A 20,259-nucleotide genomic window follows, 5' to 3' on the forward strand; every position below is an offset into this window, starting at 1 on the left:
TCATTGTTCGAAGAGGTTTTGCACCGGCAAGCAATCGTTTTCCTTCAATGACAAAAACTTTAAATTTTTTCTTAAATACATTAACATACCCACATAAGTCAGAGAAAGCTTACATTATAGGTTTCGGGGAACTTTATGTTGAGACTGCCGGGACGTGTCACCTTGAATTCTGCCTGCCTGGAATGGTTGAGCATCGCGGCTAACGTAAAGCTAACCAACGTTTTCCCCTAAACCTACCGCTACGGAATTAATTGTACCTGGTCGTCGTCGGAGGTGGGTTGGATTTAATGTAAACCTATGTCTGAAGATCTTTCAATAACTGTTTTGTCTTTTTACGCGGAGTTTTAAAATGGGAGTAGTACTAAGGAACCTCCAAAAGGTGGTGCCTCTTCGCCGCGCCAGACTACGCAAGGATGTTGACACACTGAGGCACATCCTGGGCATCCAGAAATTTGATCTGGGAATTATCTGCGTGGATAACTACAGGATTCAGAAAATTAATCACATCTACAGAAAGAAAAATGTGCCGACGGATGTACTCTCATTTCCATTCTACGAGGTAAATATAACTGCATACCAAAATATGACTAACCATATTAATTCACTGACTTCCAAATGCTTCTGGTAATTGTGATTATCTTTTTTTAGGACCTAAGACCAGGGAAGATGCCTTGTCCTCTTCATAGAGATGAACTAAACCTCGGGGACATTTTCTTGGGAGTCGAGTTTTTGATGAAACAGTGTCAAGAGGAATCTCTAGATCTGCATGGTGCTCTTACTGTGGGTCACTGCAGGCTGGACAATATATTTTATTATATCTACAAAACATTTTTCAACCTTCAGAAAGTGGTTAATGATGGTAGTAAAAACAATATATTTAACAGTAATTCAGGCCTTAAACTGTCACTTCCACTGTCCATGTATGCCTGTGCTAACCTTTCCCTCTTTGCCTGTGACTAGGTTAACGTCATTAGCTGGTGTTGATTAATTGTTGCACTCGTTTCCTCATGTTTCAGGCTGTCACTGCACATGGGATCTGTCACCTGTTGGGCTACAGGCATGAGACAGAGGAAGAATGGACTGAGGTTGGTATGGAAAACCATTATGTGCGAAACACAGGGTCAGTTCAGCCAAACTACAGAGTAACATTTTCTGCATTTACTGCAACTTGTACTGTGTATCCATGCAGATAATTTAGGTTCTATGAGAATTTACGTTACAAATTTAATGTAAAAAATGATCAACAAAATGTATACTGGCCCTTTAACTGACAAAAAAAAGCATTTCTGAAATGCAGCCCATAATAAAAATGACAACACGTCTAAATGACTCTGCTCATATAATACTGATTCTTAATCACCTTAATCATCACAAACTGAGGAGTTACTGCATTTTAATTTGCTTGCAGATGCTGCAGAGGGAAAGCTACATTCTAAGTGAGTACAACAGACTCACTGGGCGACATCTCGAGCCACTTATGAAGAGATGCAATCAAGACAGGTGACAGTGACTGTTACCTGCTACCTGTACAGCTAAACACTGCACTAAGTGTACTGTGGTGCTTGATATTGTTTGTACTCTGTCCTGTAACAAGTTTGACTTGACCTACCATGATTGATTAACTAATTTAACAGATTAGTTATATTCAGAAACCAATGTTTGCTGCTGTTTTATGAAGGTCTTCATACATGCAGCTACTGATTGTGTGTGGGCATCCTTAAACACTGGATTCAAGTGTTATTAAAGTTTTAAACACCAAATTAAAAAGTCTGTGCACTTTCACCGTAATATTTTATTAAAATCTGCTTTAGGAAGAGTCAGTTGTGTATGAAGGGTAGAAAAAAGCAGTTCATTCTTACTTCACAAATACATTTTACCCTCTTTACACTGCTGCATTTGGGACAGGATATTCAGGAAGGCGCCATGTTTCAGACATGTAAATTCATTTAAAAAAAATTCGGAATAAAGTTTGTCCATGGTGCAACAGAAAACTTTAGTTCCAGGAAGTCAGCTAATAATACTGGACATTTCCTTAAAACATAACAGTATAGGGCTGAGTATTCAAGAATATGAATCAGTCCATACAGATTATTTAATCATGTTTTCTGCTATATCATGTAAGTTTTCTTCTGCTTCTGTGGGAGATTGAGAAAATAATTGTGTGGTCTGAATATGTCCAGCAGACACAATGTTTCATTGCTGCACATTAGTCATGACATACTTCAATGTGATTTTGTCTTTACAGTGGTAACAAAAAGAAAGAGCTGTACAACCAGTGTCTGGTATTAAAATCATTACAGAATAACAAAATACTCCCAATTGCTTCAGTCTATATTCAAGCGCATCTGATAGGAACTAGTTCAACAGGGTTAGCAGAGTTCTATGGTGTTAAGTACTGAATACTGGCCTTAACGATGATGAAATAAGACATTACACTGTAGCTAGCTTTCCTGGTGGTCTAGTAGTAATGACTTCTATTTTCCATGGTGTATGCATGGGATAATTATGATTCGTCAACCCTAGACTGCAATAAATAGAAAAATCTGTTGGCTTTTTATAGAGAAAAATCTGACTTACACACTGTTGAGGTTTGACAAACATATTCAAAAACAAAGCTGTGCAACTTTCAAAGTAAAGCTTGTATACATATTTATAAAAGTTTTCTTGGGAGGCACAAGGTCAAAACCGGCGGGATTTACTGAGAAAAGCTCAGTCAAAACAGGCCATGTTACTACTGAGCTCTATGATTTCTTTTTAGAGCTGTAAAATATGGAGACAGCCACACACACACACATATTAGCTTATAGGTCAAGCACAAAAAGAAACCAGGAAAACATCCACACACTCTGACAGAAAGCTGATTTGAATTGGCCAATCTGTGCCAGAACATAAATATTGCACCAAATGTACCCGCTAAATACAACAACCCTTTAACTCTATAATAGCTTATACTCCAACATAGAATATATCTTTATTTAGTTTATATGGGAAATAAAGGGTCTGCAAAACATACAATCCATGAAGCACCAGTAGCATCTGGTGTTTGATAGTTGCTTTTAAGTCAAAGTCTGAATGAACGGCATTAAAGTTTAAAGAAGTGTATCAAGAAACAAACAAAGAAAATAACTTCTACAAAACAGTTGTTTGATAAAAGCAAAGAAAAACTCCAGCCCCAAAAACATGGAGGCAAAATTTGATCCACTGAACATTTTAACTGCATTTCTGGTATCTTAGAGTCTTGACAGATTAGCACGTGTGTTGGCATTTACAGGTGCTAATTGAGCCTGGCATTTAGTGATCTTAAGAGTAGAAGTGCCTGAAGACGACCAAAGAAGGACGGCAATCAGTAGTACTCAAGGTTGTTCAAAGGAGAGCTCCATCTAACAGAGTGTGTGTGGATGGTTGTCCAAAGACGTAGTGCTCAGAGAGGCTGCAGGACATTCCTTCCTGCCTCTGAAGTGCTGCTGGCTCCAGCTCTCTCCATCTCTGACAGCTGTTCAAACACATCCCTGAGGACAAGATAATGTGTGAAAAAAAGATCTTAGGCCAATTCATGTAGTGCCCTCGATGATGAACGCAACCAAACATACAGTCCTACAAAACCGGCCACGCACCAAAATCTCTGAATATTTTTGCATTGCACATTAAAAAATGAGCAATGCATGTCATGCTAGTTACGAGTTGTTTGAGACATCCATCTGGTTGTTCTGCCAACTCACTTGTGCATGTAGAAGAAGATGTATCCACTACGGTCGCGGTCCCGCTGGACGGCTGCTTCCTGTGTGCGTGACACGTCCAGGTCATTGTAGGTCAGCCAGGACTGCTTCTTCATGTCGTACACGTCACTGATGTAGTGGCCTGGCGTGGAAAACAAACAAAGGTCATGTGTGGAAACCCAAGTGAGGACAGGTAGTGATGTGCCTGTTGTGGACGTGTGTCATTCCGACCAAACACGAAACCAGATGATTTCCCTGGCATGCTAAATGTTGTGCAGGAAACAGGTATGGCATTGAATCTCTATCACCTGATCAAACAACTTATACTATGGTTGAAACTGCGGTAATGCTCCTTATTGAGGTATAGTTGTACAAAGCTGTAAATATCAGGTCAGGGAATGTACAACATGACATGCCAAGTCTTTGTATTACACTATATGAAACCATTGAGACCCTATATTAAAATCAATTAAATACTGTAATCTAGGTTTCAGCATGCCCAGTCATGGAAAAAATGTTTAGCTCTAATCTAGGTAGGCTAAGAGTGACAGTTCTGTCTTCCTAAGACACACACAAAATCTGGCACTGTGCTGGATGGATATGAGGACACCCACTTATTAATTCTTCCGCTTTGTAGCACAGTTGGCAAATCAGTAAAATCATGAAGTGTAGTCTTTTGTCATAAAAAGCTGTATCCTCTCTGTCTGCCATGTGACACATTCGGAGAATCTTATAAACATTCAAGTCTGACATCTTTATTGGTTTTGATTTGCTTTTTGCAAACAAGTAACTGAAAACAACTCCTGAGCAGTAGTTTGGATAAATGTTGACAGAGAGATTAATCTACATTAGGACAGATTAGATACAAACACAAACAAGGGCTCACCAGAGGAGGAGCTGCTCCCAATGTGACTGACAACACTGATGAGTCTGAAAGAGTTGGCCAAGTCTCCGCTCTGTAGATTAGAGGGTTTATAAGCATGTTACTATGAATGAAAGCAGCTCAGTGAATCCAGTGCACACTGTAGATCATCAGTGCAGTGAGATACATTTAGTGGAAATGTTTAGGCAGAATTTTATACAAGGACTTTTACTTCATTGTTTGCAGAGCACAACAGTTACTTTTCAATGTGTTGTGGATTCATTGTGTGGCAGCAGGATGGTTAGTACCTCAGCGTTCCTCTTCAGGTTTTCAGCCTCGGCTTCAGTGTACTCCATGTCCAGCACGTCCTCGTTGCCAGAATCATCATCTGAGCACAGCAGCTCAGGCAGGGAATTGTTAAACTCTGTTGGGTGAGAAAAAGATATTGGTACATGTCTAACAGTTTCATAGCACTGTGAGTCTGATTTAACTTTCTATGTCAAGAACATGTCTGATAAAAACTGCAACTGGGACTGTTAAGTTTGGAAAAAAGGTCAATATGAAAAACTGCACTCAATTTGTGAGAAGATTGATTCTCCAAACAGTCGATCAGAGATTTTTCTCACTGGCTGCCTCCACCTCTACTAAATCAATGGTACAGAGCCAAAGATGCACAATGACAGCCAAGCAAATGTTTGCTTGAGCGAGTGTCAGGAGCTCATGAGTTTCAACATCCATACAATTCTGGTCGATACCTTGCAAACTGAGCTCAGTGGCCCTCTTCAGATCATCATCTTCTCTCATCTCTTGGGCCTCCTGTACGGGGTGAGGTAGGACAAAGTGTTACATCAGTGAGACTCGCTGGAAGAAATTTCAACAATGCATTCTCACGTAGGTCTCTTGGTATTTGATGTTCACCTGCTCACTAAGTACATGCTTCAGTCAGATCTACTATATTTTGATATGTGTTATTATATTGTGAAGTCTGTATAATATAGTCCTGTAATAAAGTATGAAGGCGCAGAGCTATTGTTACTTTGTTTAAGGAAACCCCTGCAAATGTCACACGGACGTGATCTTACATGCTCCTGAAGGCTCTGGGCCAGAGCCTGCTGCAGCTCCTGTTCCTCCCTCTCCTGATCCAGACTGTACTGCTGAACCCAATCCAGCTCACCCTGCTGCTGCACACCCTCTGGAGTCTGGTTCTCCTTGTTCTCATCCATGGTCAAGTCCAAGGAATCCAGCACATCTACACAAGATCAGAATGTACTCATGTCAATTAACTCTATACCAAAATAGTAGTGAAGTAATTTCCACTTATAAACGAGTTTAATAACGTTATATTGCTTAAAAAATATTCAGATTTCAGCCAACCCAGTTTTTGTGTGAATGAAGAAAAGCCACACTGATTTCAAACAGTGTATCCTGGCAGGACAACTGACTGATGCTACATATATTTATACAATCTCTCAAGACAAAAGTAAAGGTTGCCCCCTGTAGAAACCCCATCTATAGATCATCTTGTTCTCCAGATGTTGGGACTACCTGCAGGCTGTTTGTTGTCTGTTTCCATCAGTTCCGTGTGATAGGCCAGGTCATGTGCATCCGTGTCTCCGAATCCTGTGTCTGGGCTGCTGGTTGGTTCATCCTCCAGAGGAGGTGGAGCAGAGAGGCCGGCCTCTTGACGACTCATCTCCAGCACCGCCGCTAGCATTTCATCATCATTTATGCCACTGAAGTCTGCTGAATCTATCGTTGCTCCCCTCTGAAAACCCATCAGACAGTGTCAAAACAGAAACAAGGGAAAAAGGAGGCTGGATTATAACTTCCAAGGCCAGCGAATGCTCACCTCTTCCGGTCGGTCATCGTCGTCAGGCAGACAGCTGCTGAGGCGACGCTTGCGGCTTGCGCTCACCCTTCGGTTAGGCTCCTCTTCAGAGTCAGAGTCCACGAGGATAGAGGTGCAGCTGGAGTTTGCCACTTTCCCTCCAATCCTTCTACACACACAACCAGTGTTCACAGCCAAGTTCAGTGCTTACATTTACAAGCCAAAAGTAGAACTCAAGTCTGGCACACAAAGTCGTTTTACCAGTTAGGCATTCAGTATGTAACAGATTAAACATATGATTCCTAAAAGAAGCTGAGTACAGAATATGTTACTGCACACTTGGGAGTTCAGAGCTTTACTCAAGAAAACTTAAATTGTGGCCAGTGTAAAATACAACATTTTTTTTATTTTTTTTCTGTTTGACAGCATTGTTTGAAAGTCATGCAGAACCATGAGGACTTACCGGAGTGGTGCTGTGGAAGAGTTGACCAACTGCGACGTCTTGAGTGTTCTGGACCTTTGAGAAAAACAAAGAAAACCTTCAGACGCCTAATTATTTGCTGCAAGTTAATTAATCTCTCAGCCAATGGAGCTAAATTTAATGCATCCAGGTCAATTGCAAAGCTTTGCAACCTAATCCCTACACAGTTACTAAATAGCTCAGGAGGTAATTACCCAAATTGTCAAGAAAATTCTTATTCATTTATTTTTATTTTAAGAGGTTTAGGATGTCTTACATGGAGGCTTGGGAACTCCATCCGAGACTAATGGGGGGTCGTGTGGATTCAGTGCAGTGGGACAACAAGGTCAAGTATCGAGGAATAACCACCTGCTGGCCCAGCTTGCTGTTCAGAGACAGCTGAGCGTTAAAGCTGTACCGTTTGAGGTGGAGGATGAGCACTCTGTGGGGAGAGAAGATTCAGACAAAAAATCTATAGTTTTGAGCGCTTCTCGTTTCACTACTGGTTATAAACAGATGCTTGAAGGAAATGTCAGCTGTGATTCTGACTGAGGCTCAGCAGCTACTAAAATTATGTTTCTGCTTAACTCTAAACTCTAGTGTTTGACTGTGAGTGTGACAACTTGTCATTGTGCATGTACATTCCACTTGAGTGGATACCTGGGCAGTTTGCTGAATTTATGTGTAACAGTTGCCGCTTTCCCATTGCACTTTTCACACGAATACTCAATTTCCTCCATCTGCAAAAGGAAAAAGTAACTTCCATTGTCACATGTTCAAACATAATATACCCAGTTGATGCCTGTTTGTTTCATGCAGGAGTAGTTACAAAATGAATATAACAAGCTTGGCAAAGATGAATCTTTCAATGAAATTGATCAGAACTTTAACCTGTAAATATAAAAAGATTCACCCTAAAAAAGAGATCCAGAGAGTCCTGGATCGAGCGAAGAGGGAGGGTTTTCTTCCTGCGTGGCAGGTCAATGGACAAGTCATTGAACTGCTCTCGCTTGGTCACCACCTCGCCACAGCTTCAAAACATAAAGTAAAACATACCATTTATTTTCTCCAGAGCGACCAACAGTTTTGGCAAATACATTAAAAAGATACATTGCAAAGATAAATTCTGATCATCAAGCAGTTGACACGCCTCACCCTTTGCAGGTGATGGTGTGCTGCACCTCAAATTCCATGTTAACTGCCACAGGACAGGTGTAGATGCGAGAGGTGTCGACCTCTTCGCCAGGCTGACTGAGTGTCGATGATGTTGCCTCCTGGCCGTTCTCACACACCACAGAGGACGATGAGGAGGCTGCAGCTTCATTTGTCCAGTTCTTGTTCATTTTCTCCACATCGTCCTTCAACTGGTCCAAACACTGGCTCAGGAACTCATGAGCATCCTGATAAACATTGTGACACACATGGCCTTAATTAAGCATAATGAGTAGATATGAGAATAGGGTTGGGTAGATTATTTTCTTTTATAATTGTACTTTACATTCATTTTCAGAGATTTGTTTTCTGTAATGTTTGCCATCACCTTTTACATGTTTGCATAAAAATAGAAGATTCACAAACAAAAATATTTTCTGGTAAAAAATGTGGCATGACATCCTCCTGCAACAACTACACACGTTTTTATCTATTAAAAATACTTTTTCAAGCAGCAGTACACCACAACTGTTCTGAACTGTTGATCCTAGAGGGAGCTCTTACATTCTGCATGTTTCCAGAGAAGCGCTCAGCTGTGGAGGAGATAGCACTCTTCACTTTCCTCAACAGGTCCTTTTTCGTCTCTGGACAGCCAACGTCTTTCTTGACCATAAGGTGAGCAAAACGCCTGCAGGAAGTGTAGATGCAGGATTTTATATTTGTGATACTCACAATGTGAAGCTGTCTACAGATGCTTAATGTTGTTAAACGCAGTACCTGAGCAATGCATTGATGGGCACCTTCTTCCACGGGATGCTCTGCCTCAGCATGTCATTGGAGAAGGAGGGAAGGCTGAAGAGAGACTGCAGGATGGCATTCATGTAGCAAGTGTTGCCCAAATTGGAAAATCTGCAACATACACGTTGAAAGAACTGCACATTAAGCATTTGCACTGTCCATAAAAAGTTTTTTTCTCTAAAATCACTTTGAGAATATACACCTGGTTTACGTAATGTTATGAAAATGTTTTAGTGCCATTATTGTACTATCTAAAAAAAGGTACATCCAATATATTACAATTGCAAAACTGACTTTTGAAGACAGATTTTTGGTTTTACAACTTTCATAGCACATGAAATCCATTCCCTTTTCACATTTAATGGAGCCCATCTGGCTTATTCTTACCCTTGCAGTGGGGGCTGAGGCTGTGCCAGAGTGGAAGGCCTCTGCTTGTTCCAGCCGCCGTAGTCCAGGGAAGGGCGTACCTTCTTGAAGGGAGTGGAGTGGTTGGGCAGCATGAGGCTTCTCTTGACTGTGGGGGTCTGTGCTGTACTGGACGGCCTGAGGGGATTATTGAGGAGATGAGGTGTCAATGACTGGCTTACCAGCGATTTGCCAACCCCTTTATTTCGCATTTTAACTCTGATAGCTTGGGTATTATAGCTGAACACTTCAGACATTTACCTGTCAAGAAAAGAGTGGCTCTGGCTGTAGTCTTTAGTCACAGATCGGCTGCCATAGAATGACGATGGCTGAAGGGGAGTTGAACCCAGTGGGGCTGAGCATAAGGGGAAAGTGTGGTGACACAAACTGTTTAACCTTCAAAATTTGAAACTTTTTGTCACAAAACTGCTGTAAATCTCCAGAGATTATGCAGATAAATTTAACAAGCAAGAAGATTTTTTCCTGATTCTAGTAAAAATGAGTCAACACAGCAACACACAAGGGTGTTAAAGTGTATAAATACCACAGGTAATTAAAGACATAAGCAGCTGTATATTCAGTAGGTGGCGTTGTTGCTGTGCTGCAGACAAAGAAATTTACCTGAGCTCCTGTTCTCCTCCGTCTGCTTCAGCTTCTCTTTGCAGCTCAGTAGAAACTTCCTGGATGGGTCTGAAGTGGCCTTGTTGTTGCTAATAAAACGTAGAAATATTTTTGGATGTTAACTAGCTGTGGAAAACTTATAATGAACTTATTAAGACAAAATATACCTTTTGACAAAGGCTGCATAAATCTGGTCATTCTGTGAATAGCCAGTAGCACTAAAATTCAGTTTGGGCAGTGAGGTGTGTTGCTTTAACCTTGAGGAGTCATTTTCCTTGGGGTAGTCCTCAGTCAGGTCACTTTCAGAATTAAGGAGCCTCTTTCTCTTCTCGCTCCTGAAAAACAGGAGTGACAAAAATTTATGTCAGAAGGCAAGACAAATTTATTTGGATAGCACATTATCATACTCAGGTCATTCAACCTTTGCCCTTAGCAGAAATAAAAGAAGCATAAAAAAAGATCCTTCAATGTGCTTAACAGAGATAGAAGTATGAGAAACAGAAGTAAGAAAGCACAAGAACATTTTTTTAAATTTCCAGCAGTGGGCAGCATTGTGGCTGAAAGCCATTCCAACCTGTTTGGTTTTAAGTCTGGGCTCCACTAACTGACCAGCTCCTGCAGATCTTAGAGACCTATTGGGCTTGTATACATCAAACATTTCAGAAATAAGGCTTATCTGAAATTCTGTTGAGGATTGAATGTATGTCGTTTGTCAGGTACTGTGCAACAGGTATCTGGTGAAAAAGCAACAGCATTTAGGAGGATGGTCTCATGTAGGAAGATTGTCAGCAGTACAGGTAAACAAAAAATGTATGTTTTCAGTGGAGAGAAAATTTAACTCACTTGTTTCACATCAACACTAAATCACCTCACATTTTAGATACAATTTTCAATTAGATACATAATTAGATACATAATTTCAAATTAGATATATTTGACAAATAAAAACTACTTCCTTCAAATAAGAGTTCAGGTTGAGCATTATCACCTGAAGTTACAGTTAAAATATATCATGTTGTTCATAAGGCACAAATCACATAGCAATTACAACTTCATACCTGTTCTCAGAGAGTCCAGTGCGAGTGGGAGTCGAGGCGGCTCTGCTTGGACTGCCCAGAGGCTTCCGTGGTGTTGTGTCCTCTCGGCCTTCTGCGCTCTGCCGCCTTGGTGTTGTCTGGAAGATGTTAGGAGTCTGGATATTAAAATCAAATGTAAGTTTGTTTCAATTATTTTAAAATCAACAAAGTAGTAGTGTTGTGTTGCCGCTCACCTGTCTCTCCCCTGACGGATTGGTCTCATTTTTCACAGAGCGGTTCCCAAGCACACTGAAGTTTGCGCTTCCGTGGGATGATTTTAAAACTAAAAAAAAAAAGACAGAATAAAAACTTGTATTGTGTTTGTGAATGCAAAATTCAACAGGAACTAATGAAGGGTAGTTCAGAACTATAAAGTTATACCTCTGAACTACTGATATTTTAATATTTTTGGAGTAGGTTTGAGCAATGTTTTGGCTAAATTGTCGACCAACATTGTTTGACAAATTGTGTAGGGTGTTGTGATGCAAGTTCTTTTTGTAAATCAAATTATATATTACTACTGTCATTTACTTGTGTTTTTAAGTGAGACCTGATGTCCCTGAACATGAAGTAGGTCGTGTGGGATAGCAGTGGAGTAAGAGTATTATCAAATTTTGGTGTCACAGTTGGGATGGGAAAAGAAATTAGGGACATTAAGGAAACCATTATCAGTCATAATATAAGTTCTAGCCATTTCAGCATGTGGTCAGGGTCTATCATTATTGCTCAGTTTAAATTCACAAATGGTTGTTTTGACAAATTGGTGCCAGATCACGCAAGAGAGAATCAACCGACTGCTGCCTGTTCTCTTTAGACGTACCCATGTTCTTTAAGAGCAAAACATTAGAAAATGGAAGGTAACTACATATAATCAAGAGAAGGAACAGGATAAACTTGCAAAATCAGAAAACACAGGACAGTGTAGAAATAAATCTGAATGAAATGCAACATGAAAATTACTTGCACGTTTCCTTCTAATCTGCCCATTGTTTATCTGAAGCTCTATGACCCTTTTCATTACAAATTAACCAAAACATAGACAAAGCTTTGACATCCAAATATGTGGCAGTTTACAGGCAGTTTAGAATTGTTGTCACCACTATATGTTGAAAATTAAGAAATGTCTGTCTGGAATGTATCAATGTTCGCCACACATAAACCTTGGGTTTTTGTCCTGAGAAATTCCACAATCATCAGTGGACAAGCTAATGAATATGACTGTATTCATTATAAATAATAACCATGTTCCTTTGGTTTCCATCTTTCACCTTTATTGTGCTGTGAACCATGAATAAATCTCTGCCAGTATTTAAAATGAGCTGTGGTATACTTACTTGGCTTCCCCTGCTTCAGCTTTTCCAGGTATTCTTTTGTCTTCTGAACCAAAGTGGGAGGCATCTTATCCAAGGTGATGACACTGTTGTCCTTTAAAGTCAGCATGATTCGATTCAGGTTCTGGTTAATGTTCTTCACATTCTGGTTCAGCTGAGGACAAGAGAAACAATTCAAGAGTCAAATTTCATTACATTTTATTATTGTGATTTTAATGATAATAAAATCACAATCATATCCAATGAGAATAGAAAATGTACAGAGACAGGAAAAACTGCGAGGTGAGCACATGTGATCAATCTGGACCTGATCCTGGTCCAGACACAAATCCACATTTTTACAGTCAAATTTTCTGTGCCTTTTGCCACGGATCCCCCAAAATTCCTCAATCATTTTTTCTTCTTCTTAAAATTTTGCACTGCTCTGTTTGTCTTAAACCCTCATGCTCTGTAGACTAGAAAGGTGGTTGTTGTCAGAAAGCTGACAGAAACATGTCAAACCACTGCTGGACTAGCAGAATCCCCCTCTCCACTGTCCATCCATTTACTCGGTGTGATGTAGATGCTCATATTTTTGACAGAACATTAACAAATAAAAGGCTTTTTGCTTCAATCTTTACACACGTAAATGTTAGTATGATCATGTTTCTCCTTTGGATGGTTGCCTAGAAACACAGCACTACTCATAGTCTACAGATGTTCATAGTCTACAGATGTTCAGTGTGTGTTTACCTCATTGTTCAATACATACTCCTTCTGACTGTCAGAACAGTGAAAAAAAATCCTGCATATTGTCAATCACTTCAGTTCACAGTCATCAAACATTAATTTGGGAAAAATTCATAACTCATATTTCAGGACTGCTGACACTAAAAATAAAAATGTGTATGTTTATGGAAATAGATATAATATGCAGAGCATCTAAATCTTTGTGCTGGGTTCCTAATGTAAGGACTATTTTATATGTCTGTATATTTCCCAGTATTCCTATTACAAATACTGTAGAAAAACTGACAAAGTTAATAATGACAGAGCTAGCCAAGCTAGCCATTGCTTGCTGTCTTTCCAGATAAATGACATGCATCAAGAATCAGCTACCACATCATCTGCTTTCCCTGAGACTTCTGATATGTAGATACTGACTGATCCCAATTCCCAATCCCATTTCTATAAATGAGATCAAGGTTTTCAACACATTAAAAATATGCACACAAAAAAATAAATTGCACAAAGATACTGCTTCAGATTTCAAAGCAATGTCTTGGGAGTTGCAACCATGACTGAATACATACAAACCAAACAAAATGAACAATACCTGGAAAGTTTTGGATGCTCCACCACAGCTGAACCTTAGACAGAGGTTGACTTTGTTGTCCTTTTCAAGGATCTCAAAAGTTCCTTCTTTCCATCTGGTGGTACCAAGGTCCATGCTGGAAAAGCGGATTTTAACAGCAGCACCGCTGGAGAGTTTGGGCACTATGGTTGCCATGGCTTACTATCCAGTTGGTGCACTTTGGAGGCTGGGACTTGTGATCCAACAAATCCTGAACAAGATAAATTATATTAACTGCGTCAGTACAACCTCACAAATGAGCAGCCAACATAGAGTGGATTATAACTAGTATGCTTTAACCATATCAGTGTGTCCCAATACCACTACGCACAACTTACTGAACAGTTTAACTGTTTGATTCAGGCAAGAACTGTCATTGCTCCATAGATAGTGGACATTAAACTAGGCCAATCAGCTCAATGAAAAAGCTCACCCATTAGAAAGCAATCATTAGCACCAGTATTACTCAGCTTATAAAAAACGGCACTTATTTGCCAACATTAACAGATAACAGTGTTGTTGCACACCCTTTTAAAGTTTACGTTCTCAGCTAATAAAACCAAGAAACAGATATGTAGCCCACGTTGGCCAAAGCTTCACTACTGAGCGCTTGTTTAAAGTCACAACAAACTCCAAGTCAACCAAGAGCATCGTAAGACAACACCTAACGGCACACGGTTCATTACAACATAGACAATACGCTCACAAGACAATTTTGACAAACAGGATTGGATGTTTTACAAAGCGGGGACACTCGCGGCGCGTATGTCAAGTGGCTAACGGTTCCATTAACAGCCAGTGTAGCCCATGTTTGCATTAGCCATCAAACTAGCCCAATGCCCAATTTGCATCACGGCAGCAAAGACGAGCAAAGGTGCCCAACACATTGCGACCAGCGTTTATTACTTCGTTAACGTTGTTCTGACAAGACAGTCACAGTCACAAAAATGTGCAAAAGCAGCAAAGTTACGACTGACTGGCTAGGGTGACACTACAGCCAAGCTGAATGTCTGGGATGCAGGTAATGTCGTCCACTCCTCTACAGGCGCTGAATGGATGGAGGAGGCCGATATTAGCAAGTTGGCTAGCAGGCTAGCGGGAGCTAGCTAACTGGCTAATTTGCTTGATTGTAATTTGGTGATGAAACAGTATCACAGTTTTGTTACATCGTCGCACTCCTTTACCTGTCGATGATATGCGCTCGTCTTGAAACTTTTAAATCACAGTATCGTTTTCGTAGGTCCTCCGAGGGCAGAAAGTTTGTTTTGCCGGCATTCACCTGCTCCCCAGTATGAGTGTTGTTGACACCGGACCTGCACACGACGCCTCGCAACACTGCGCGATGATGGCGGGAATGTGAAAATTTACAACGGAAATGAAAACCGAGAGTATGTCCGATCCTCCTCTCGCGATATTTCAAATGTATATTTGTATTCAGGTTGCCTCCATTGCTCAACAGAAAATCGCCGCTACATTTTCTTGTTTGATTAGTAGCTTTTAGTTTTGAGCTCGAGAGGGTGTTAATGATACGTATACATGCGAATATTAACGTTTTGTCATTTTGTTATCTCAATTAAGAAATGTTGCTTGTAATGCTTATAAACTGGACTCCACTCGTCAAGACATTTAGCAGCTAGCTTGGGCTAGCTGTCCGTACTGTGTGTTAGTTACTCCAACTTTGTTTCATTGCAGCCGCATTAGTTTGCCACTACGCCACACTCCAGTGAAACAGTAGTTTTAATTACACCTCGGGACCACTAAGAACTTCAAAGAATGCTGGCGACGGGAGCAGTGAGTATCTAAGATCACCGCAGCTTACTGTACGCAGGTGTTGCGGTACCGACAGTATTCCTCTTTTGTTTCTCCTCAAGTTGGTTTAAGGCTGTTAAAAGCATCTTTTTCAACACTGTCTGACAGTACCATAAATCGGTGTTTTATTCTGTATTGTGATCCAACTCTTAAGTGAAGTCCCTTAAGTCTTCATGAATTTATTCACAATTCCCTCGAATTCATCATGACATGTGGTGTCTTTTGAAACATAGGGATCTCCACCAGAGCATAAAATAAATGATCAGTGAGGCTGCACAGTTTGTAATGGCTGAGCCACCAAAATAAAAAAATGTATAAGTATAGATTAGTTAGTTGAGCGCTTAATTATAATTATAGTTAGATCTCAGTAAAACAGCCAACTCATTCACAGCTACGCCAGGATAAAGCTTTTAGTTGCCATAAAATCAGATATGATATTTTTGAATACCTTTATCCATTATGTGATACCATATTTTGGATCTAGTGGTGGTTTAAAAAAAGTATGTGTGTTACATTGTAATGATAAGCAGAACTACATATAATGTCTTTTCTCATACCATCGTGTTGATAAACACTACATATCCGAGGTTTAATTGGATGGTAATGATGAATGTATTATTTACCCTTTTTTCTACAGGCTGTGACTAATGTCACAGCCCTGGCCCAGGTGGACCGGGAAAAGATCTACCAATGGATCAATGAATTGTCCAGTCCAGAAACCAGAGAAAACGCCTTGCTGGAATTAAGCAAGAAACGGGAATCGGTACCAGACCTTGCTCCAATGCTCTGGCACTCTTGTGGCACCATTGCAGCTCTGTTGCAGGTATGGCCCACATCCCATCCAAAACTTTTTAATCTCTTTGGCTACTGTTTGTGTGTTCATCCACTGTTGTGTGGCCATGATAATAGGTTTAACTGCTTTCTTTCCTCATTTGATTATTTTATCATTAGGAGATAGTGAACATCTATCCATCTATAAATCCACCCACACTTACAGCTCACCAGTCTAACAGAGTGTGCAACGCCTTGGCACTTCTGCAGTGTGTCGCCTCACACCCTGAGACACGGTAATGAGACGTTCTGTGTAATGGAAATTGCAGTGGTTTTTGTAAATGCCTTTTTACTGCTAGTAATGGCAGATTGTTTTCAAAAGCTTTAATAATGTAATGCTCCAGACAGATGTAGCTATAGGACAAAAGACATTTCTTCCACTACATTTGACATAATCTGCTCTGAACTTGTTGAAATGTCAGGAAATTGATTTGTTAATCATTCAGAATTAGTCAAATGGATGCAAATCATTTGTTTGTAGGCATGTAGGTATTTGATTTAATAAACAGTATAATTATTCTGTGAATTTTAAAGGTAATTCCAATGATCTGACAATGAACCTATTTTGCCTCTCTAGTTAAATTTTAAGTGGAAATTTGTACTTCTTTATTAGACATGACACTGAATCAGTGCCTTTCTAAGAATGTTTATTGAAAGCGGAATATGGCTTAGATCTGAGAGCTTGGGCTTTAATCCCTGCTCTACATGAAGTTAGTTGCTTGTAATGTTAATGAGACGTTCTCCTGTCTTCATTGTTCTAGGGAACAGTGTCTGCAAAGGCTCAAAGCTACAAATGTAATCTTGAAGTTTACGTTTGTTATTTACTGTGTTATCTAAGTTAAGTCACATTAATTGAAATACTTTTGATCCTTTTGTTCTTCACCAGATCGGCTTTTCTGGCTGCTCACATCCCTCTTTTCCTTTACCCTTTTCTGCACACCGTGAGCAAAACACGGCCATTTGAGTACCTGCGACTCACCAGCCTTGGAGTCATAGGTAAACTCCGGTTTAAGTGTCTTATTTCTTGATTGATTGCTATGTACATAAAACTGTGTCTTCATGATTCTTTTTTTCTTTACCGCAGGTGCCTTGGTCAAAACAGATGAACAAGAAGTGATTAACTTCCTCCTCACCACTGAAATCATCCCACTGTGTCTCCGTATCATGGAATCAGGAAGTGAACTCTCCAAGACGGTACTCAACTATTACACCTGCTTTTCAAACAGGCTAACAGACCTTTACCCTAACCTAAATGATGACTGTTGGTATATTAGTTAGAAAAACATGTCACTCCACAACATTTGCTGTAGTTTCAGTAAAACCATGTATTTGTTTGTTGTTTGATTGTTTGTTGTTTTGCTCTGAAGTTATAGAAAAAGAGAGTGTCTGACAGGATTTTACAGCTCACCATTCCTCTCTTTCTTTTGTTTGACAGGTTGCTACTTTCATACTGCAGAAGATTCTGCTGGATGACACAGGGCTGGCCTACATATGTCAGACGTATGAACGTTTCTCCCATGTGGCCATGATCCTTGTAAGTGTCACTTGAGAAACTTCAGAATTTCATTGACTTTACCTTCCTAGTCTCTCTGCAAAGTGTGACACTTGACATAAATGTCAAAACGTGTTCTGTCAGTGTATCATCATCATCCTTTTCTTTGCAGGGCAAAATGGTGTTGCAGCTCTCCAAAGAACCATCTGCACGTCTGCTGAAGCATGTTGTTCGCTGCTACCTTCGTCTCTCAGATAATCTCAGGTAGAGTAGTATTCAGCAGATAGAGTAAACACTATGTGGTCACCTGTTTTTTTGGCTCTTGATAGAGTGGTGATTTGTGTAACACAGTCTTCAGTCCCTCACAACCCTGAAAACTTAAAACCAGATAGAGATGCCTTTGATCATTAGTGGATGCCACTAGGAGGAGCCATGAGCTATGGCATTAATACAGTGTGCTGGGACTGTTGGTTAAATGGTTTTGTCAGCCTGTGGTTGGAGTTTAATGGTTGTCCATTAAGTGAAAGAATTCACCAGAGAGTTAATTGATTGCCATTTTGGTAATGGATTTCCAATTAAGTTTTAATTATTTGGTGGTTAAAGCCTTACAGATTAGCTGTTATTTCTCCCATTTACATCATTATCAAACACACTTTTACCCCCTTTGGCTCTTCTGTAGGCCTGAGACAGCAATCTGAAAATATAGTTTTGAGCTCCGGTAACTTGTGTTTGGCAATTGCCTTATTATTATTATTATTATTTTTTTAATTGTTGCACATGATATGAGCGCTCTCCAGCTGAAGTAAAGACCAATCTTGCTAAAGTCAGAATAAATAATAAGTAATATTGCGCCTTTATTCCACCTCACCGTTCTGTATAAAGGAGCTAGATCGATGTCTGTAAAAGGGGGAGCTAGCATGGTGGGACAGACGCCGATGCTGTTGTGTTACGTCACGCATCTGATTCTGGAATGCCAGCATGCTGTCTGAAATCACAGAGGGGGACGGCATTATACCGACTTTGTTTGGTTTAGTCTAGGCGAGCAAAGGTGGCTTAATGAGCGGTGTTCCTAACAGCAATATAATGAGATCTCTGTTTAAAAAGAGCTAGAGGTGGGGCGCCTAGGTGGCTCACCTGGTAGAACGCGTACCACATGGACTTAGTCCCAACTGCAGTGGCCATGGGTTTGAATCCGACTCGTGTGCCTTTGCTGCATGTCATCCCCTCTCTCTCTCCCTGACTTTCCTGTCTGTCTCTCACTTCACTATCTAAATAAAGGCAAAAATGCCCAAAAGAAAAACTTTAAAAAAGTTGCAGCAAAGTGATCCGAAATCTCAGTTTAATAAATTGTTTCCAAAATGAGATGTCAAGATCTCCCTGATGCAGCTCATCAGGTGATCACATCAAACATTTGTTTTTGGGTTGTCATAGTAGCATATGGTTTTGTCAGAAAAAAAGAGAACCTGAGTTTTTAGAAGTTGGGAAAAGTAGAGGTAAATGGCTCAAACCTTAATATTCAGGTGAGGAAGGAGAGAGAAACTGATCACAAAAGCAGAGGAGTGTACACAGTCAAACACCAGGCTGAATATAGCTTCATGAGCAGCAGCTGGATATGAATTAACCCCTAACACTAAATAACAGAGTCTATATCAAGCTGAAGTGAAGAGCACGGAGCCACTGCTCTGCCTTTCCGCTCACTTGCATTCACCATATATCACATAAAGCACATGGATCTGCTACCCAGCTTCCTATGGGAACCTTTGTATGTTTAATTGAAGTTTACGGATATAGTTTATCAGCCTGATAGTTAAGATATAGTCCATTATAGTGCGTATCCCTTTAAGTAATATCAATAATGCATATCAGGAAAGCACATTGTGGAAGAGTGGTGGTGCTTGAAATAAAGTATGGATTGGTCTTTGGTAATAAGCCTCCATAAGTATCATTTTTTAGCCAAAGAATAAGCTTTCCTCTGTTTAAGTTTCCCCATTTGTTAGAATGTAATTTTGATAAAGGTGGAAAGGTACAGGCTGTCTAATCCTCCCTGCCGATTGGAGCCACCAATATGACAAGCTGTCTGCTTTATAGCAAGATGTTGACACATAAGTACATTGTTTTGTGACATGTGCCATTCCGTCCTCCAGAGCCAGAGAAGCCCTGCGTCAGTGTTTGCCAGACCAGCTGAAAGACAGCACCTTTGCCCAGGTGCTGAAGGACGACACCACCACCAAGCGCTGGCTCGCACAGCTAGTCAAGAACCTGCAGGAGGGCCAGGTCACCGATGCTAGAGGCATCCCACTGGCTCCACAGTGATGGGGACAACGTATGCGCTGACAGTGGACACAGGAGGAACCTGTCATCACTGTCTAGATTTTGTATTTTGCAAAATGTGGTGCTAAGACTGTCTGCAAAGTAAAGGGACTTAATAAGAGAGGAAGATATTTTGCTCTTGGATGGATTCATATCCACAGATCTGTCTGTCAGTTCACCACGTCCACACATGAGGCATCTTTCACAACTGAAATCTTTTTGTTTTTGTTTTTTT

At 40.3% G+C, this 20,259-nt stretch overlaps 3 protein-coding genes across 4 annotated transcripts; 2 read left to right on the forward strand and 1 right to left on the reverse strand.

The window, feature by feature from the left end:
- Positions 1–4: 4 nt before the first annotated feature.
- ybey (ybeY metalloendoribonuclease) lies at positions 5–1,782 on the forward strand. Its single transcript, XM_023423201.2, has 4 exons — positions 5–559; positions 649–780; positions 1,017–1,085; positions 1,409–1,782. Exons 1-4 carry the CDS (start codon positions 350–352, stop codon positions 1,502–1,504), a joined length of 507 nt encoding a protein of 168 aa, XP_023278969.1. The 5' UTR covers positions 5–349; the 3' UTR covers positions 1,505–1,782.
- On the reverse strand, positions 1,775–14,928 carry usp37 (ubiquitin specific peptidase 37). Of its 2 annotated transcripts, none has more exons than XM_023423200.2 (24): positions 14,767–14,928; positions 13,565–13,793; positions 12,253–12,403; positions 11,113–11,201; positions 10,901–11,016; positions 10,100–10,177; positions 9,843–9,931; positions 9,483–9,576; positions 9,204–9,359; positions 8,796–8,927; positions 8,583–8,706; positions 8,022–8,266; positions 7,780–7,897; positions 7,527–7,606; positions 7,144–7,308; positions 6,870–6,923; positions 6,428–6,575; positions 6,124–6,343; positions 5,661–5,827; positions 5,334–5,394; positions 4,887–5,002; positions 4,603–4,672; positions 3,720–3,858; positions 1,775–3,509 (listed from the first exon to the last, which is right to left on the reverse strand). In XM_023423200.2, the coding sequence occupies exons 2-24, from the start codon at positions 13,736–13,738 to the stop codon at positions 3,422–3,424; spliced, it is 2,874 nt and encodes a 957-aa protein (XP_023278968.1). In that variant the 5' UTR covers positions 13,739–13,793; positions 14,767–14,928; the 3' UTR covers positions 1,775–3,421. The 2 variants fall into 2 exon arrangements, with proteins under 2 accessions (XP_023278968.1, XP_023278967.1); XM_023423199.2 differs by having other exon boundaries at positions 10,901–11,034.
- Positions 14,929–15,004: 76 nt separating this feature from the next.
- On the forward strand, positions 15,005–20,253 carry LOC111667463 (CCR4-NOT transcription complex subunit 9). The gene is made up of 8 exons (XM_023423179.2): positions 15,005–15,373; positions 16,029–16,214; positions 16,343–16,458; positions 17,109–17,218; positions 17,307–17,416; positions 17,658–17,756; positions 17,887–17,978; positions 19,859–20,253. The coding sequence occupies exons 1-8, from the start codon at positions 15,356–15,358 to the stop codon at positions 20,025–20,027; spliced, it is 900 nt and encodes a 299-aa protein (XP_023278947.1). The 5' UTR covers positions 15,005–15,355; the 3' UTR covers positions 20,028–20,253.
- Positions 20,254–20,259: the final 6 nt, after the last annotated feature.

The sequence above is a fragment of the Seriola lalandi genome, unplaced genomic scaffold (genome assembly GCF_002814215.2).
Source record: "Seriola lalandi dorsalis isolate HSWRI2012SDOR001 ecotype SW California unplaced genomic scaffold, Sedor1 jcf7180002054689, whole genome shotgun sequence".
Lineage (NCBI taxonomy): Eukaryota > Metazoa > Chordata > Actinopteri > Carangiformes > Carangidae > Seriola > Seriola lalandi.